This window comes from Polyodon spathula, chromosome 7 (genome assembly GCF_017654505.1).
Source record: "Polyodon spathula isolate WHYD16114869_AA chromosome 7, ASM1765450v1, whole genome shotgun sequence".
In the NCBI taxonomy this organism is placed as follows: Eukaryota; Metazoa; Chordata; class Actinopteri; order Acipenseriformes; family Polyodontidae; genus Polyodon; species Polyodon spathula.
The window spans coordinates 27,305,253-27,325,581 of record NC_054540.1 but is presented as its reverse complement, the minus strand read 5'-3'; the positions used below and the strand labels follow the sequence as shown (position 1 = coordinate 27,325,581).

General features: G+C 37.5%; 1 protein-coding gene across 2 annotated transcripts in view; it reads left to right on the top strand.

Annotated features, from left to right (window-relative positions):
* The window catches only part of scube1 (signal peptide, CUB domain, EGF-like 1), a 113,391-nt gene extending 93,428 nt beyond the window's left edge, over positions 1-19,963 (top strand). For both annotated transcript variants that reach the window (XM_041255175.1, XM_041255174.1), the window contains 14 exons: positions 1,980-2,096; positions 3,702-3,824; positions 4,393-4,512; positions 6,792-6,884; positions 11,600-11,716; positions 13,719-13,877; positions 14,461-14,664; positions 14,773-14,934; positions 16,168-16,335; positions 16,730-16,891; positions 17,231-17,428; positions 17,828-17,980; positions 19,123-19,202; positions 19,312-19,963. In XM_041255175.1, the coding sequence (XP_041111109.1) occupies positions 1,980-2,096; positions 3,702-3,824; positions 4,393-4,512; positions 6,792-6,884; positions 11,600-11,716; positions 13,719-13,877; positions 14,461-14,664; positions 14,773-14,934; positions 16,168-16,335; positions 16,730-16,891; positions 17,231-17,428; positions 17,828-17,980; positions 19,123-19,202; positions 19,312-19,464 (2,009 nt within the window). In that variant the 3' untranslated portion in view covers positions 19,465-19,963. The remainder of the gene's footprint in view (positions 1-1,979; positions 2,097-3,701; positions 3,825-4,392; positions 4,513-6,791; positions 6,885-11,599; positions 11,717-13,718; positions 13,878-14,460; positions 14,665-14,772; positions 14,935-16,167; positions 16,336-16,729; positions 16,892-17,230; positions 17,429-17,827; positions 17,981-19,122; positions 19,203-19,311) is intronic.
* The last annotated feature ends 366 nt before the right edge of the window (positions 19,964-20,329 follow it).

The following is a 20,329-nucleotide window of genomic DNA, read 5'->3' as shown; positions in this document are numbered from 1 at the left end:
CAGCCATCTGTAAACAGATTACTTCAAAAGTGTCCTTGGTTAATGTAGACAAGGATTAAACCCACGGATATTTTAGTTCCAGCGTGTGTCAGTTAGGTGTCACTGTGTTATAAGGCCATTCTGTTTGAGGTAGCCATCATCGTGTGTGTGTGGGGGATAAAATTGCCCATAAATCCTATATTTAAAAATAAATGAAATGATTGAAGCCACTGCTAGTGAGTCAGTATGCTAATGGAAGTTTATGATGTGGGTAAAGCCCACTTACTGCGCTGAACTTCAAATTAGAGGTATGATAAAGAGGACCACTTATTATCTCATCCTTGGCAAACCATTAGGGCATCATTAGAAAGGTCTTGTTGATGATAACTTTATAAAAGGCAGTGATGCACAAATAAGAAAGCCCTAAGGTGTGCGTGGGGTTGTGATTACATTTTATTTTCCAGCACCAGCCCTGATCAGTCTATTTGACAAGTAAACAAGACAGGAAAGGAGTTGTATTTAGAAATGCATTGGGCGTTTTCTTTCACCAAAAAGCTCTCTCAAAAATAAGATTCAATATTATCCTGAGAAGGAGCTGGCTCGTTTGTACAGCGGTATCGGCACTATGCTTTAGTGCCAGAGGTCTCAGGTTCGTGCCTGCCCTTCATCTGTGTGTGGATTGCCTCGCCTTGAGTGATGCGTCAGGCTGCGTTAACCGATATTGCTACAATACATTCTATTGCTAAGCATACTTCATATCATTTAAAAGACACACTATTTATAAAACATTGATATTCACAAAATACGAAATACATTTTAAAATAAAATAAAATTTGATCTACATTTTTACTAGACAAGACTTTACAAAACACTGGGTATAAAGTATGCACTTCTCTACACCACCCAGCTCATCTGTCGCATAGACAAGCTTCGTACTGCCTGCTCTGTACTGGATATGAATTCAGATATTTATCATTCCAAACATAAGTGAGCAAAATGGTCCTCTAATGAAGTTACAGTAAGTTGTTTATGTTTGATTCATATTTTATTTATCCAGGCATTAAAAAACAGGCTAAAATGTTCAAGGCTTAGCCACTGACTGTAGTTTGAAGATTAAAACTGTGGACACTAGCATCACTCCAGTTGAAATGGATGACCGCGATGTCTGGAGTTTATAAGAGTTTCTTCATGTGTGGGCTGGGGGCGGTGTGGTGCCTCATGGGACTGTAAGTTGTCATATTTCTTTCTGTTCACTTCCAGCAGTTGAAACCACAGGTGGGCAGATTAACCATTTCATGTCAAGGGCTTTTCAGGCACCGATCATAGATGCTGGTGACACTTGTATACTATTTTCTGATTATAATCCTAGGTAGTTTAGACAGAGCTGCTTAGGTGAAATATCTTGAGCATCAAAGGCATCTTGGGTCTGCGTTGGCTGCACAGATTGAAGTCTTTCTCTTACATAATTATAAAGAAGTCAGTGTAAAGCCTAGCAGATCCTACTGACACGACTTTACAATTTAGAAAGATGTGGGGCACTTATTGTTTGATTGAAAGATGCTCAAAATCAATTAAAATAAACTATACAGTATTTTACCCATGGAGACTGCAACATTTTTATTTGATCCTGTTGGTGTTTCCAGTATACAAGAAAAAAAAGTTCAACCTAAATTTAAAAAAATGTATTTATAAAAATAAATATAAAAATAGCAAAACAAACATGATTGCTGGCATGATAATGCTATATGACTACAGCCCAATGGTGCTGGCTACTGTCAGGAACCATCAGAGTGTCCACTCACATATCTCCAAGCATATCTTAATCCTGACCTGAACACCCCATGCTAGCTGAGACTACCAACAGGATGTAGTGATTCATTTAATGCCACCCATTGTCCTCTAAAAATCAATTAAATCAATATTGTATTAAAATGTACCTCTACTCAGAGAGAAAAACATGTTCCTGTGTCTTGCCTTGAATTTGTTCACTTCTCTTCCAGATATCGATGAGTGCTCATTTGAAAGAACATGTGACCATACGTGTATTAACTACCCAGGGAGTTTCGAATGCCTGTGTCACAAAGGTTACACGCTCTATGGACAGACGCACTGTGGAGGTGGGTATTGGAAAAATTGGAAAAATAAATATATTGAGGCCAGTGTATGAGGATTTCTTGCATTGTTATTTGACAGTGCTTTAAAAAAAACATTGAGAATAAGTTCTTCCATTGTAATAATACCAAACCACATTCTCCAGTTATGCAATCTATAGTTTTTTGTGCAGTCTGCATTAACTATGTAAAGAATGCTAGCTTGCACCCTTCTGCTAACAAAAACACTCCTGAGTCTGCATTGGCGAGCCAATGCAAAATATTAAGTGTGGTCTATAAACACCTCATCCAAATTTCAGGCTTAAAAGTGTTATTTCTTGGCTGAATTAATTATTAAATTTCTTTGGTAAACCAGTAGCACATTCTTGAATGTCTCTTATGAAAGAAATAATTATCAGTTGTTGTTTACTTTATTATTGATAAGGTAGGCCATTCAATAAGAATGTAGTTAACTTGCTTTGCTGATCAGTCTTTATAACAAACTAATGGCAAGCCCAAGATTTTAGTAGTGATGAGTCTATACTAATACACAGTTTGATCAGTTGGGAGTACAAGTAGTCTACTATTAATGACTTAGAATGTAGCAAACACACACCCACACACAAACCTGGAGTGGAGGAAGAACGGTATGCCTGCAGTCAGGTGAGCGGATTCTGTATCTTATATTGGAAAGCAAAGCAACATAGAGGCAGGGTTTAAATTTTTTTTTTTTTAAATCCTCTATAGCACTTATTCAGCACACTCCAGTAAGTATGAATAGGCTATAGCCTTTGTCTCTCATGAAACGAACATTTAACTGTCAAATGCTTTGAAGGTAGAACTGGAGAACATCTCAGGCTGAAGCGTTTGCTGCAATTGATTCCAGTGTTCTGCCTAACTGAATAACAATGTGCATATTCTTGATTATAACTCCCACAGCAATAGACTAAACAGGTAATGCCTTAAGGACAACTAATTAGTGACTTCATAAAGCACCATGGTATATAAAGTATTAACTTCTGATTGCAACACAGCATGGCTGGATTCATTCTGTTTTCTTATTAGCAAAGTATTGCCAAAACGAGGGCATTATTTATTCTAGTAATTTTTCTCACCACTGCACCTTAAAAGATCTTTTCTATAGTTATCTAATAAAACAATAACTCTGCTCAAGAGGTATAAGCAGTATTGACAAACACATTTCAGATATAATGGGCCTGTTTTAATCACTGTTGTACCAAACCAATGTCTGTAGACTGTGGTCAGTAAAGACAAGAGTTCACTTTGCCAAGGCGTACAAGAATATTATCCTATTAGGGTTGGGTGTTATTTATATAAACCAATGTGGTTTCAATTTTAGAAATGCATTTCAATGTAAAATTTAAGTAAAGGTTGTCAAATGGGTAGAAATTTAAGAAAGCCACTTCCTGTCAGTTGAATTTTCATATGTGTTATATAACAATGTCCCATTAAAAAGCCCCCACAACATTCTCATCCATTAGTCTTTATCAGGTATAGTGTAGCTGTGCCCCGATGGTGCCCTAACAGTGCAGCTATGAACATGTAATAAACTGGTGATTGCATGTCTGTTGGTTAAGCAGTTGTAAAGGCAGTTGTATCAATGTTTTTCAGATATTGATGAATGCAGTATTAATAATGGCAGTTGTGAGCACGGGTGTGTAAACACAGTGGGTAGCTACGAATGCCTCTGCCCGCCTGGGGTGAAGCTTCACTGGAACAAGAAGGATTGTCTTGGTAAATATTTGATCAGTTTTTAACACAGACTTTTAGTTAAGCATGTTTTCATCTTTGTGCCGCAGTAGTTCCATTTTTGCACATGGTAAATATAATTCCAATATCATTTTAAGCTCTCCCATGGATTTCCTTTGCCTCCCTTTATGAATGGTCGTGCTGACATCAAAATACAACAGCAAACAAACCTTTGGAAAGAACGGTCTTAAAGACTTCCTAGTGGGAGGAAGTCCAGTCTCTTTCAACTCAACTCCAGCTGTAGAGATTGGATACTTTGAGGTAGTTAAGAGGGAAGAGTGGGTCTAGGGTTGTACAGTACTTCCCAGTTACAATATATTTGAAAGGAATCAGATACGGGACATTATTATTATATATTTTTTCTACTTTTTAGTTTCCAAATAACACTTTATGTACTTTATAAAAGACAACTCCCCCTCAGCATTTTAATCCTATGCGTTATCTCAGCACATCATTCCTAGAATCATTGCCACCCTGCTTTAGTCAAAAGGTCTACAGTACGAAATTGATCTGGTCACGTCTTCCTGGTAATGTAACCCTCACTCTTTCTCAGAGGTGGTGAAATGTCTCCCAGGCGCCAAGCCTGTCCCCAAGGCGCAGCTCATCTGTGCCAAGACTGGAGGAGTGGAGAGCTGTTCATTATCCTGCCCATCCAACGCACTGTTTGTTGCAGGTCAGTACTGGGTTTTTTAACTGTAGATAAGTGCTGTTGGAATGTTGAAATGACCTGAGCAAGATCCATTTTACCTGCATGTGTTGATGTCATGATGACTCTGATCAGCCTCAAGAAGTTTTTTTAATTATTTAAAAAGTGGGTGCATTCAGATTGAATTGAAAAACATTCCTTAATGCTGTAATGGCCCTGGTTAACCCTTAGCGGTCCATTTATTCAGTGCTTGTAAGGCACATCAGGTCCAGTTTATTTTCACACGCGCTGTTTATTTTACACACATCGTTGATTTTTTTTTTCAGAGTAAAACAGGTTTAAAAGAGACTGCATCGCAAAAGGACACTCAGTACTGCATCTCCAGCCAAGCCCCACCCCTTGTTCGCTGTATTTTTCACATACCTCTTCATAGTCATGTATACTGATAAATCCTCTCCTGATCACTTGTTTTATAACCAAACTCCTCAATAATGTGATCCAAGTCATTATTTTATTACTATAACATGTTAAAAGCTCTGCAAATATCTGTGATATTCTTTGAGCGCTGGATGTGAAAGCAGCTATCTCCTTTGTTTGTGTCCGTGTTATCTCTGTGGTGCAGGAGCTATGTGTATTGCTCAGATACGCGCCCCCCCCCCCGCTTTTTTTTTTTCCTTCGGCTTCTCTCGGCTCCTATTGGTCTCACTCGGCCATTGAAAGGTTTTCTTGGCTTTTTACGGAGAGAAAACAACTAGAGACCTGTGCTTGACATCTTTTTGATGTCAAGCACAGGAAAATTGTAATGCCAGACCTGGTCTGACATAAGACCACAAAGGGTTAAACTTTAGTTGTTTTTAAAAGTTACCTGGTATTAGCCAGCAGGCAGTCCTTCTAAGCAACTTTACTGACAATTGAAATATAAGCAGACTTAGTGTTAGTGAACAAGCTGTAGGATTTAAAACCTGTGTTACTTTCCCTAGCTCCTACTTTATTCTACATATTCCTGCAAAAACTTTTTCAACACAATCATGATTTTTATATTTGTATTAATTTGTATAATTCATCGTGACAGTAATGCATCAGGACTTCCTGCAAAAATGTCTTCTGAATTCACAACATCTTTCAATCGACATGTTCAAACATTTCATTGGTTCCCGACTCCTCCCCCAAAGTTCAGCATTTTCATTGGTTCATCTGTCCTAACTGCTCGTTCCAGCACAGGTTCAGGGGGGTGGTAACACAATTTTTAATATGTCTGACAAACCTTGTTTAATCACAACATTCACTTTACAGATTCACGCCCGATTACAGCGAAGATGCAAGATGTACAAGGGGCATACCTCCAACCATATGAGTTTTTATGTTTACACTCAAAATGACCATAAGACATTGTCACACAGAACACTTTATAACCTAGGCAGTGAAATCTGTTGTCCATCTAAGTGCTGTTGCGTTGCTAGCTCATATACTTCTTGCTTAAGGGTTCTTATTCCACCCTAACCCACCAAAATGATGTATTTATTTATGTATGTATTGCCTTTATGTGTGGCATGCCCTGCATATTCATAAACCTGTTCCCCACCCCTCTGAATCTGTGCCGGAGTGAGCAGATAGGACAGATGAACCAAGCAAAATGCTGTACTTTAGGATACAGAAAGTGTACAGGAATTGGGAACCAATGAAAGGTTTTGATTGAACTGGTTGAATTGAACAGGTTGGATTGAAGCAGCTGATGTTGTGAATTCAGAAGACATTTTGACAGGAAGACCCGATGCATAACATGATGTGAAATGAAAATAACTGGTCAAAACTGATGTATGATCAAGGATATGTTAATAAATGTGTTTTAAACCATACAGCCTATTTAGTAAGTCTTTAAGTTTCCACCAGTCCCAGTGCTGGCAGTTTGAATAACTTAGCTTCTACTGACCTCTGGTGGTCTAAGTAAAAACAAACAAAACAATAAATAATTCCCATGTGAAAAACAGATCAAATCAATCAATAAATAAATAAATAAATAAAGCTTAATATAGCTGTTCTTAGGTGCAACCCAGTTTGGTCCTGTGATTCAAAAGCACTTTTCCTAGTGATAGTCTAAGGGTTATATTGTAAATCTGAGTTACAATCTGTTTTTTTTTGTTTTTTGTTTTTTTTTAATGATAATGAGAAATTATTTCATTTTCATCTTCAATCCTCAATTCTGAGTTAAACCTTGTAGGCTAATGTTTGGCTAAGGTCAGAATGACAAGCTTTAACGCTGTACTTCACACCCTCACTTAATGTATGGTTTGCATTTCTCTCCTCAGACTCTGAAAACAGTTACACTTTAAGCTGTGGAGTTCCAGGACAGATGACAAAATCCCCACAGAATCGGAACAGCACCTTACTCAGCTGTGGAGGTACAGTCGGCTTCACCACCCACTGTTCTTATTTTAACTTTTAACTTACATATTTTGATTGCATGTTTTGAAGTTATTAACATAGTGTTCTTAAAGGAGTCCCAATTTAAATAACGTTTTCTTAACAGCAATCACCGTTATATATTTATTAAAAAGACACAAGTGTGATGCAATAGAATCCTTACACAAAAAGGTTTACAAGTGTGGGATAAAATAATAATAAAATGTTATCCTTCTCAGCCAGAGTGGTACATTAGCTGCTTGTGGTCGGCTGAACAGTATATTCTATGCAGGCTATACAGATCACACAGGTCCTTCACATTTCGAAAACACGTAACGGCATCTGATTTGAAAGAAGGCCTTGCTGACCTCTCCACAGGACAATGCTTCTGACACTGTAAACTGCATCCGTTCAGACCAGATGTGAATGGGCCACTCTCTGAGCCCCCAGCTCCTGTTGACATTATTTCAGCCTGTTTGTTACAGCTGGCAATGTCTTTATACTCCAAGCTCCTGCAGACCTTGCTGATTTCAAGAAAACATTTATTTTTTCCAAGTGCATTCTCCCTTTTATTGCTGTGGTTTAATAAGCCACATAATTCAGTCAGCACGTTGTCATTTTTGGATTGGACAACAGTTCCCTGCAACCAAAGAAAGCAATGAAGAAAACCAAAAGGCTTATATTGAAACTGGCTTTATTGAATGTGCCATAATCCTGTGATACTTTATACCATTTTTTGTTATTCAGTAAAGTGATGGTAGCAGCTACTTTGTTTTTGTTTGTTTTTACTTTATTAAATTTGAATGAGTGCCTTCACTCATTCAAAAGGGAAAAGTGCTGATATACTGTTATAAAGTTTATTTAGTAATAGTCTATCTTGTCTTATTGGCACTATATCACTATGAGATTAAAAGCTGTATAACCACACCTTTAGACAGGATTTTAGTTTGTGTGGCTGCCGGTTTTCCTGTGGGAAAAAATCCCTTTATAGGTTTGATTTTGGTTGTACACATGACAAAACTACAATGCAATGTGACACAACTGACACAGAGCCTCAAAAAGAGAGACCAAGTATTAGATGGGTATGGAGACTTCACACGCTAAAAGGGAGGTCCCTCCAGGACAGGCTTGAGGCATGAACCCAGAACAGTGTTAGGACTCTCACACGACCTACTACATTGATAAATACAGAGGACTTTACTAGTGTTCTATCAGTGTGCTGTCAGTAATATACGTATTTAATTGTTTAAAAGGGGCGGCATATTAAAAATATTCCTTTAATTAAATGATGCACATGACACAATCCCGTTTTTTAATAAAAGGAATCAGTGAAGTGTTTTTTGTAAATGTATGCTTTTGATTGGCAGAGATTGAATTAAGTCTCTCTTTTCAGTCACTGGAATTGTCTTTTGCACTAGCAACATTTATCTTTAGAAGTATTTATCTTTTTACAGGGCACTGAAATGGGAGGCATGTTATTAAACTAAAACATAGGAAGAAATTCCAGCAGGGTTACATTGTGCACATTAGATTTTGATTTAGTTACTTTATATTAGTGGCAGTTCGTTGAAAATTGTCAAGTGTAACAATTACTGGCAAATACCTAGCGATTAAAAAGAAGTTCACAAGCAGTTTCATCCTAAATTAAAATGAAATATTCTTCTATATTTTAAGTCCCTTTCTATTGAATAAATGATAGGCAGGGGTAGATGTTTTCAAATGTGAAACCATTCAGGTGGCCAAATCAGCTGTTTTGTTAATGTCCGGATGATTATGAAGCAGACATCATTGTATTTCAAATAGAACAAAATACATTACTTGGAACGCTAAAAGGCGCTGGTATTTGCATAATCGGGACACGGCTAATTTGTTTTATGTAATGAGCCATTTAATTTGGCATAATAAAGTGAGCTGGTCTGAAGTATTTGCTATTCAAGCTGAACATCTGTCTCCCTTGGATGGTTGCCAATGAACTTGATGTTGACTTTCCAGTCGAGTCAGGTTGCTGTAACCCAAAATCCCATCCCAATCTCCAGTTATCCCTGGAGAGGAGGCCAAATTGTAAAGTATAATTTCATTGCAATGGAATGGCCTGGCACCTATTTAAAGATAGCATTAAAAACAGCTCTTTGTTTATTTTCAGTGTTAATAAAATTAAGGCAGACTTGATTAATACAATAATTTAAACTTTTGTTATATAGTGACAAGCACTTTTTATTTGAAGTTTTTGTATACGTTTACCAGGAAAGATAAATGATGTTTGGATCATTTTATTTTTACAGCACTAGTGAAACACATTGAATTGCATCAACCAACTATCTGTTCAGGCGGAACCCAGGATTACCCCTAAAAATAAGTTGTTAATGCAGGTGGATTCCCTTGTACTGTAAAATGCTCCAGTTGTGACTAAATATATACAGTAAAGCGAACCCAACTCACATATAGATAAATAAGGTAACCCAAGTCAATACTTCAGGCATAAATGGAAGCTGAGTAAAAGTAAGATTAGAACAGATTGTTTCTGATTCTGTTCTATTAAAGTAGATCCCTTAGTACGGGGCAATGCTATCCAATACAGCAGTGAGCCTTGGTGAGCCTAACACCCTCAGTTTGTTCCCAGACTGTTCTTGTGGTGTTATCCTGGCAGGGTATATAAACACCATGTTGATGCTGCATCTGCCACCTTTTAACAAAAGCTTGACAACTTCTAATAAAACCCACACCAGGTTCTGGTAGCAAGATTATGACAGTGATTCAAAATCCAGTCATCAAAGTTTTTAACAGAAATTGAAAATGTACCTTCTGAAGATTCTTGAGCTACATGTTAACACACAAATTGGACTCCAATATATTGAAAAACATGATTAAAATATCAAGCAGAAATCAAAAATAGAAGAGAAATGCAATGCCGTTTACATCTCAATCAAGAGATATGTTTAAATAAGCCATTGATTTTGTACCAGTTAGACCAGGCATAATTTCATGTCAGATGACCAATTATTATAATCAGTAAATTAGAATTTGCAACATTCTCAGTTAATAGCCTGGGCATGGAACCTTTTATTAAAGCCATGATTGGAACATTGCTCCAGATTTGTTTTGTTTTTAAAGACCCACACGCACTGAAACTAACATATATATTTTACATGCCATTAATGTAACTATAAAAAAGGTTTTAAAATGTGCCAGACGACATGTGGTGTAAATGGCATACCCAACAGTCTGCAGTGGGTTTGTAAATGAATAGCCGCAGTCTTGAGCATCCTGTTTTCTGAGAGCCAGTGGAATATTTCCATAAGCAGGAGTCGTCTGCCGTGGATCCTCGGTATTTGGGAGCAGCGGTTTGTTGTTCACAAGTTTAGGTACCACTTCACATGCTGTTGGTGTATCTGGAGTTCAGAACAAGCGTTAGTGTGAATAATAAGCAGTATATTTTCCCAACAAGTCAGAGAGAAGACTGGTCCTTGTGTAAAAGCATTGCATTACCATACTGTGCAACTGTTCAAATATTTACATCTTACTGACCCCCCAAAAAGATGTAATGTCTAGTTTGAACCAACCTAAATGTTTGCGGCTTAAATGTTTTTGGACAGTACAGAGCAAAGGTTTCCAACCACCTACGTTTTTCCAGAGAAACCTGAAATCATTTACTGATGTAAGGCTAGGCAAAGTGCGAACAATTGTGGCTGCAAAATCCAAATAGCTGCCAAGCAATTATATTGCACTGTAGTCTATGTAAGCTTAAGAGCAATGCAAATTACTCAAAACGCACAAATAATTAGCTGCAATCATGATAATCAGGGTCGTAATGAGTGCCTGGGCATCGGGGCACTTACAGCCCAGAGGTGAGGTGAGTTAGGAGTACAGAGAGCAGTAGGTGCTGTATGGGATTTGTGGAGCACGAAAATCAAACCAATCAAAAAAATATGTCAGAGAAAGGGCAGCAAAGCCTTCTTGGTGCACGGAAAAGAAAAGAAAAGCTTTCTGAGGAGGAGCTGAGAGTCCTTATGGCTGAGGTCACTCAACAAAAAATGTAGTTGTTTGGAAAAGCTTCACCTAACGTCAATTACACTACCAAAGAGGCCATATGGTCCTCTATAGTGGAGAAAGTCAATGCTGTCGGTTTTACCAGAAGGACAGTCAAACAGGTGATGAAAAGGTGGCAGGACCTGTGGCAGCAAACAAAAGTAAAATTTGCAACGCAGCACAGGCCTGCAGCAGGAACAGGAGGAGGGCTCCCATCCACATCACAGCTGACACCACTGGAAAGGCAAAAGGAGAGGACAGTCCATCTCAAAAAAAGTGACCCTGGGTTTGATTATGCAGTGTCTTCTACACCAAAGGTTTTCCTGCCTGTCCTCAACAAGAGCAAAGCGTTGCCACATCAGGCAGTGTACCACAGCAGTCATCCTGAGGCCAATGACAGGTCTCTGAAGGTGTGTGGTTTTACACAGCTTTTAAATACTCACTTCTACAGTGGTTTGCACCTTGTCAGAGGAAGTTTTTGGAGGGTCAGCAATTACCCAAGTCACAAGTACAAGACAAAATCCTCACATCTCATTATAATGTTTGTGCCTGGTTCGTATTACAGATCCCTGCCCAGTTCCATGCTTTTTTCTTCATTTGAATTCATTTCAATATCATTTATGGGTATTTTATATCGGCCTCGTAATTTAACTAATAATGTTCTGTTCTCTCTTTCTTTACTTTTCAGATACCTTAGCTCCGCCTATTAAGCAGAAAGCCAGGTTTAAAATTAAAGATGCCAAATGTCACCTAAGACCTCGCAATAAGGAAAAATTAAGAGAGGCTTCAAGACCAACTTTGACAGGTAGGGTTTATATTTAGTTTGTTTGTTTGCTGTTTTAATTTCAAGCATGACTATTTTGGCGGGAACCTTTAAATTCTTGGGCATTTTCATGAGGGTGCTGTTCAAGGACTGATGTTAAATTACTGATAGGATCAATGGGACTCAATAATCAGGTGGCATCTTTGAAAGCAGTTTATTCTGCCGGATTCATTTCACTTCAATTGCAGTTCACTTTACCTGAACTAATAATATTTTTTATTGAAATTTCAAATAATATAATACCACTTTGTAATTGAAAAGAATATGAAGACTGAGTATAAATATGTGTTTTGGTTTTAAATAATACTGTTTTTTTAAAGAAACAAACAACCGAAGAACACTTTAGAATCCGTAAAAAAAAAAAATCACCTTTTTGCCTTTCTGGGTTGTTCTGAGTCATACTCAGAACAACCCATACTCACATACAATCATACTCTCCAACACACTCCCTTTGTTTTGGGAGAAGCCGGGGTTGGAATCACAGTACGCTTTTTCTCTTGCCAGTTCCTGACAGTACCTGCTTGCAGGTCAGAGGTGAGACATTTGTTCACTGACATTTGGTCTGCTGGTCTGCAAGGTGCAAACAGACAGACACACCCTGTCCTGAGGAAGGCATCCCCAGCCCCAGCTGTGAACCAACAAGGTGCTCGCTGCGTCACCAGGGCTAAGCCTTTATATTATTACTGTAGAGTTACATACAGGCCATTTCACACCAACACACACAGGGCTGTATTGCTTATGTATGTAGACTTATAACTATGAACAATGTGGAAGACACATACAGGATATTTCAAAATACATAATGTTCCATAATTAAGACTGAGAAATAATTTTGATAAAGTTTTTGTCAAAGAATTTGAAGGTGTTCTTTTTTTTGTACTACTACATAATTAATTTTTTTTTTGTTTGCTTTAATATAGTCTGAGATATTACTATCATAACTGATATTTATGTATTTGTAAGTCACCAATTAGTTTAATTCATAAAAAACAAATATAGGAATTGTATTGTATTGATTTACTTAAATTGCTACATACAGCACCTCAGGTTTTGCAAAATGTTGAGTGCATGTATAGTTACAAGTAGTCTCTGGCTTTAATAATAGTTGAATGCATACATGTGCAAAGATCTGATGATTATAACATTATTCCTTTTATAAGAGATTAAGAAATTCAGTATGTGTAATTAATGGGTGTTTACACTGTACGTTACCATTATCCTTATTCCTTATAAGTTGTATTTTTCTGCATGACACACTTGTGTCATCTAGTGGTCAGTCAAGAGATAGTCATTGCAGATGATAACAATATGCAGGCATTTTTAAACCGAAAATAAGACAATAAAAAGGATTGTGCTTTTGTCATTTTTACGCTATTGCTTATGTGCAGCTTTAGAGCTTTAGAAAAAGCAATCTTCTACTGCACAGTACAAGAAAAAAGAAACTTGTAGGAATTATTTACATACTGTTACCAACTTGGTTCCCGTCTTACCGCTCCCTTTTGTATTTGCTGGCGATGTATAAATAAATGATATTTAAAAATACAAGACTGGCAATGTTGTGCAATTTAAGAAGAACTGTTACTTTAAGTCCTGTAAATTTTATTATAGGCTCATTTTCTTTTGTATTTACTACAGTATTAAAAATGTGTTAACCAGATACTTTTGTGTTTAACTGTACATTAAAAGTACCCTGATGGTATAGAATGCATCAGTATATCAAAACATAATTGTAGAATTTAAAAGAACCAAACTCCCAACATGCTATATTCTTTCTTAATTAATAACATTGTCTATGTACGGCTGTACTGGTAGCGTGCTGCATGTGATGTGCTGCATGTTCTCAGAGATGCAATCTAATTGCTTATTGTTGCAAAGCGGAGGAAGCAAAGCTGGTGCCCGACGTTAACCTTCTACTGACCATCCAGTTGGCTGTCTTGTGCTTGCTGCTTGATTTCTGTGTTTATCTCGCTCTTCTCACACAAAGGAGGTCAATTCCCTTGTACAGACAACTGCCAGGTGACTTTCGTGAACCTGAAGTGTGACTCCTCCAAGAAGAGGCGGCGAGGCCGCAAGTCTCCATCCAAAGAGGTGTCTCACATCACTGCTGAGTTTGAGGTGGAGATGAAGGAGGAAGAGGTATCAGGTCAGCACAGAGCTTTTTTTTCTCATTTTCCTGATGGAGGAGAGTGGCACAGTGAGTTAATGCCCTGAGTGAGTTTGTCTTTCATTTCTGAAATCTTAGGTTCAAATACAACTTAGCTGAAAAGTGAAAGAGTTTGAGGGACTCTAATTAGGCAGACAAGAAGTTCATATTACAAACCCACCCTGCAATTAATCAGAATTGGCTTATGCCATGAGAGGCTTGTATTGTATTGTATTGTATAATTATAAGGAAGGGGGAGAGGGGGAGCACAAATAGAACATCCACATGTCAAGATTTAGGTGCGCTTAGAGTAAAATGAAAAGAGCTTAACCACCACCATATAGCCTATTGTCCGAAAGCAGTAACAGTCTGTTTGTACCAATGTACTGTACATCACATTTTAAAAACCATAGCGTTGGTCCATCTTCACTTATTTAGAATCATTGGAGTGTGTCCTTATAGACAATGATATAACAGTAAAATGCAAAAGAAAGGTTAAAGGTTAGTCTGAAAAAGAAGAGAGAACTCATTTTGATGTTACTTGTGGTTAGGGGTAATATACTCTCCCTAATTTTACCAACAGAGTCTTGCAACATTGATTGTGTCCGTAAGAGGATGGAACAGAAGCTGCAGACAGCGATCAAGACTCTAAAGAAGTCAATCAACAAGCAGCAGTTTTACATCCACTTCTCTGGGATGGAGTACGAAGTAGCCCAGAAGCCAGCGAAGATGGCTGACAGCCAGGAACTGTGCAGCACGGGACAGGTCCTCCGGGACGGGAAGTGTGGTAGGTGATGGACGGAGAGAAGCACAGACTGTTCAGTGCAGTTCTGCTGCCTCTTAATCATCCATGCGTTACAATTTGCATGGCTGAGAAAGACTGTTCCTTTCCTAGTGAGCTGCAGTGTGGGGACGTTCTACAGGGGAGAGCAGGAGCAGTGCAGCCAGTGTCCTCCAGGCTCCTTCCAGGACACTGAAGGGCAGCTGTCCTGTGAGCCTTGCCCAAGCAATGAAGTGCAGGGAATAGCTGGGGCCAGGAATGTCTCTGAATGTGGAGGTGAGATTCAGTCAAAACTGATTGTAGCTGTTAAATAAAGTGATATTGCCAGACAGGTGCTGAATAGGGGGCTTTAACCTAGTAATACAAATAATTTAAGAAGAAGAAAAAAAATAACATGTCTACCCTATGTACTCTTTGACAATATAAAGACTATAATTCGATGTTTGCTTAGCCAGCTATGGTCAAAGTTACAGAATGTACAATTACCATAATTACAGTACATTACAGTAATGCTATAGTGAGCAGCATGTAAACTCATCCCAAGCTTAAAATGTTGTGCAATTTTCATGACATTTGTTTATCTTCAACAGAACCATTGCTAATTAAAAAACTGTCAGGAAATCCTTAATCCTATAAAGTATATAATGGACAAAATTATTGGATTTGTATGAATACCAAGATATGAAATTCATTACGATGCATGGAAGGATTTAAACTACATGTATGTGTGTGTGTGTGTGTGTGTGTGTGTGTGTGTGTGTGTGTGTGAAAGACTCCTAGGCTCTACCTAAACAGAGAATTGCCCTAACTACTGAGGAGAGCTACTCCCTTTATCTCAACAAAATAAAAAGGGGAACACACAGTTCAAAATTGCAAAAGAATTAAGATAACATTGAACAAAAGTTAAAGAAAAGTGCTCAGACCTGTTTTACAAACATTCAGTACAAATCACCTTCTTCAAATTTCGCTTTCTCTTCCTCTCCTCTCCTCTAGCTTCCTTCCCTTTTGTCTTCCAGCTTGCTCTTTTATATAGGCTACAGCAGGGACTCGAATTCCTAAATTGGCTGTTGAATATCCAGATGTTGCTTTCTTTTCCCATAACCATTTAACCAAGAAACCCCATCTTCGACTCAATACTGGCCACTAGTGGCCATTACATGTCTCACAGGAAAAATACATTACAAATACTGTACAACCAGACTTTACTATTCTGTCGACGGTGGTAGCTTCTTACCTTGTCATAATGGGTTTGTTCATAAAATAAGCAAGCTTTTGTAGCATTTTTTAATCTTGAAAACGGCTCCTTTGCACCTAATTATTACAAGACATTATGGTATTCCACAAACTGTAAACTAAATAGTACTGACACTTGGAATGTAACGCTTGTGTCTTTGATTATGTTATACGGTAAACCAATGTGATGGAGCAAATTAGTTCTTACTTCTGCTTTGTTGCTAAATGAATGTTGTAAAACCAATGAGAAAGTTTTCCAATGCTGTATCTTAACAGGTCAGTGCTCTCCAGGGCACTTCTCAGTGGATGGATTCCGGCCCTGTAAGCCTTGTCCTCTGGGCACATACCAGCCTGAACCTGGGCGAGTGCTGTGCTTCCCATGTGGAGGAGGCCTTATGTCCAAATATGAGAGCGCAGTTTCTTTCCAAGATTGTGAAACCAAAGGTAGCAGAAAAAAAGCATTACATGTGGTATCATGTGAATTACTTGGCTTTGTTTATAAAACAAGCAAGCTTGACCTAAACAAAAAGATTCTAATTGTTGAACCATGAATATTTTCAGTGATAATAAGATTATCTGTTTACTGTTCATGAATTAACATGGGGCCTTCTATTGATCTACTTTACTTGTGTATTTGATCGAGTGTTTGTACTGTCAGTTAATAACAATATATTGTATTTAATACATACATATGGTACACAAGAGTTTATGTAAGGGCTTATAAATCCTGTCACAATGCTTTGTCGTTTTACTGTCTATTTCTTTAAAAAAAAAAAAAAAAAAAAAACAGCAACAAAAAAACAACAACAATGTTTTTTTGTGTGTATTTCATTCGCAGTGCACTGCTCCCCTGGTCACTATTACAACTCGACCACACATAGATGTATTAGATGTCCTATTGGAACCTACCAGCCTGAGTTTGGCCAGAACTACTGCATAACCTGCCCAGGAAATACAACTACAGATTTCGATGGCTCCACGAACGTCACACATTGTAAAAGTGAGATAAACATTGTCTGACATTCATACATGTTTATTTGTATAAAATGGGGTGTGCATCGTTATTGTCATGATGCATGTCCCTTATTGTCACTTAAAAAGGGGTATTTTCAAATCCGCTTAATAGTCATGCAGTAAATCCAGGCCACTGTTTTGATTGTTGGAGTAAATTTAGATGAAACATAATTTTTGTATAAATTTGACAACAGCTTATCTTCAGCTTAGCAAGTCTTGAAACCCAATTTGCTTTATAGTCCAATATTTTTAAGTAAACCGCAAGTAGCTACTTATAAGGCTATTCAACATTCCCGCTAACCCAAGTTCAATGTCTTCGCCACAGACCAGCAGTGTGGAGGTGAGCTGGGAGATTACTCAGGATTTATTGAGTCGCCTAACTACCCAGGAGACTACCCATCAAATGTGGATTGCATCTGGAACATAAACCCGCCCCCAAAGAGGCGTATCCTGATAGTGGTGCCAGAAATATTCCTTCCCATCGAAGATGAATGTGGAGATGTTCTAGTCATGAGAAAGAGTTGTAAGTTGCTTATTTTGAATGCTTTCAATTATTTCTTGTGCCGTTAAACTTAGTTTGCCACAGGTTTCTTATAACCTGTTTATCACGGCACCAAAGTGTTCTCTGTTAGATGATATCAATATTTCAGGGTTACATGGGGGTACTATTTTAGTAGAACAAACTAAAGTTGTCATTTGACACAGGCATAAGAGGTAGTGTTCAATTTAGCTTACAGACAAAAATCAATCTGACCTGACACTTACTGTACCAACCAGTTCTGTAAGTGATGGGACCAGTTCCTATAGGGTTATAGGACGGTGAACATCTGTGTATGTGGATTATATCAGCAAGAGCAGAAGTGAAGTGAATATATCTTTTTAAAAACTATTTAAAATTCTACTCTTTATTGTTCCTTCACAGCTTCACCTACCTCAATAACAACTTATGAAACTTGCCAGACATATGAGAGGCCCATAGCGTTTACATCAAGGTCCCGCAAACTCTGGATTCAGTTTAAATCTAATGAGGGTAACAGTGGCAAGGGATTTCAAGTGCCATATGTCACTTATGATGGTAAGAATTTGTTCTATTATTTTTACTATAATCAATACTGTTTAACAGTCAATCAAAATATTTACAGCAGTTCTAAAAATAAACTGTATTGCTATGCTTATTTTTAGTATGGTACTATTGCCTGCTAGTACAAAGCTACCCCGTTATAACACGGTTGACGGGGTCCATAATTCATTATTTGTATTTCGCCTCATAACGAATATGGGCATTTTTGTTCCCGAAATGATTTAGAATGGCCAAATTAATATTGTAGTGTACAGTGGAAGATGAAGGAAGGAGACGCACACAATTTGGAGGTACTCGAATCCACGGTTTATTGGGATGATTATTCTTGTCCCCTGTCAGCCTGGGCCACACCAAAAACAACAAACAGTCACATTCACAAAGCAGCTTGTCTGACTCAGCTGTCAGCTCTGTCCGTGTTGATGTGGGCTTTCATGTCCCCTCCTATCCGGACGTCAGTCAATCCCGGCTGAGGCAAGCTTACCACTTCCCTGCTTACACACAGACACACACGCACACACACACACACACACACACACACACACACACACACACACACACACACACAGGGTCTGTAGACCAGTTGTGTAACAGTATAAATCCTGGGATGTTACAGTATAATAGAAACTGCTATTCCACCAGTTTAAAGTTTACACCACTCTTATTTCAATGGTATATTTTTTATAATAAATAAATAACACAGAATCCAAAGATGTTTGTACACACTTCTATTGTTTTGGTATTTGTTTTATAACATTAACAAACAGTTTATTTTTCACTTTTAGAAAAAAAAATACAGTGCAAACACGGAAGCTTTATAAGTACTGTATGTCCCAGTTTTAGCTTCAATGGGTTTAAATACGGTAACAATAAAACCCAACGTTTGTGAGTCAAATTGCGTTATGGGCAAAATGGGAGCCACGAACTTACCATGTCATAACCGATTCCGTACTATAACGAGGCACGTTATAACAGGGTAGCACTGTAATGTGAATTTTAACAAACAAGTAATATCATTTATTAACAGTTACTGCTTTCTTAGTAAAAATAATAAATATCAATTGTACAGGCTAACTTTGAAACATCTTTGTTATATTCATTTTGTACATTTGTTTGTGTATTCTTTTTTTTGGTAACAGAGGACTACCAGCAGTTAATAGAAGATATTGTACGTGATGGAAGGTTGTATGCTTCTGAAAATCATCAAGAAATACTAAAGGTATGTACCTATATCTTTTTACATTTTTAATAAAATAATTTCAGTTTTCTCTCGCTCATAACTTCTAACAATGTTTTTGAGAATATTTAACTTTTTTTTTTTATTACAGGACAAAAAATTGATTAAAGCACTTTTTGATGTACTGGCTCACCCTCAGAACTACTTCAAATACACTGCACAAGAATCTAAGGAGATGTTCCCAAGATCCTTCATTAAGCTGCTCCGGTCCAAAGTTTCCAGGTTCCTACGGCCATACAAATAGTCCCCCAGTGAAAGCTCATTCTCTACATTCCTGCTTCAAATCCCCCGTCTTTCAAACACAAAAGAAAGGAAACGCAGTGCTCCAAGATTCTTTCTTACTTTCTTGTCTGGACATTCTTCTGTGTTGTCAAAGACTATTTATATTTTATGTGCTATAAATTACAGAAACCAATATCATGGATGGGTTTTATTTTTTTAAAACATATTTTTTTTTGTTTTAGTTTTTGGTTTGTTTCTCACTAAAAGTTGTGGACCCTAAAGTGCATGTGATTCAGAACGACAGCTTCATCTGAGCAATAGTAGTCTCTTTCTGCATTTGAAAAATAAAATATACATCTAAGAAATTGAGAAAGATAAGCATCACAGAAACATTCCATATTGCAGGGGTTCTTCTATGTGAAGCAAAAGAGAAATGATTAGGCCTGGTAGATTTTTTAATAAAAGATATATATACAGTTGCAGACACAATTATTTGGGCAGTTAAAAAATAAATAAATAGAAAAACCACAAAGAAAGTGATTTCTATAATTCCTAATTGTTTTTTGAAAGATATAAATTAGAGATCCAGCTTTAAAATAAAACAACACATTATTACTTAACATGCATAAAATGAAAAGTAATATGCAAAAACTAATGTCATACTTTAACAAAAGTATTTGGACACCCTTGTATTAGTATGTTGTGTGCCCACCCTTTGCTTCCTTTACAGCTTGCAGTCTTTTTTTTGTATTTTGAAACCAGTTCCTGGCATCTTTCTGGAGATATGTGTTCTTCAACACAGACAGCTTTGAGTTCTGCAATCGACTGGTTTCCTTTTTGCAACAGCAGCCTTCAAGTCAATCCACAACATTTCAATGGGATTCAAG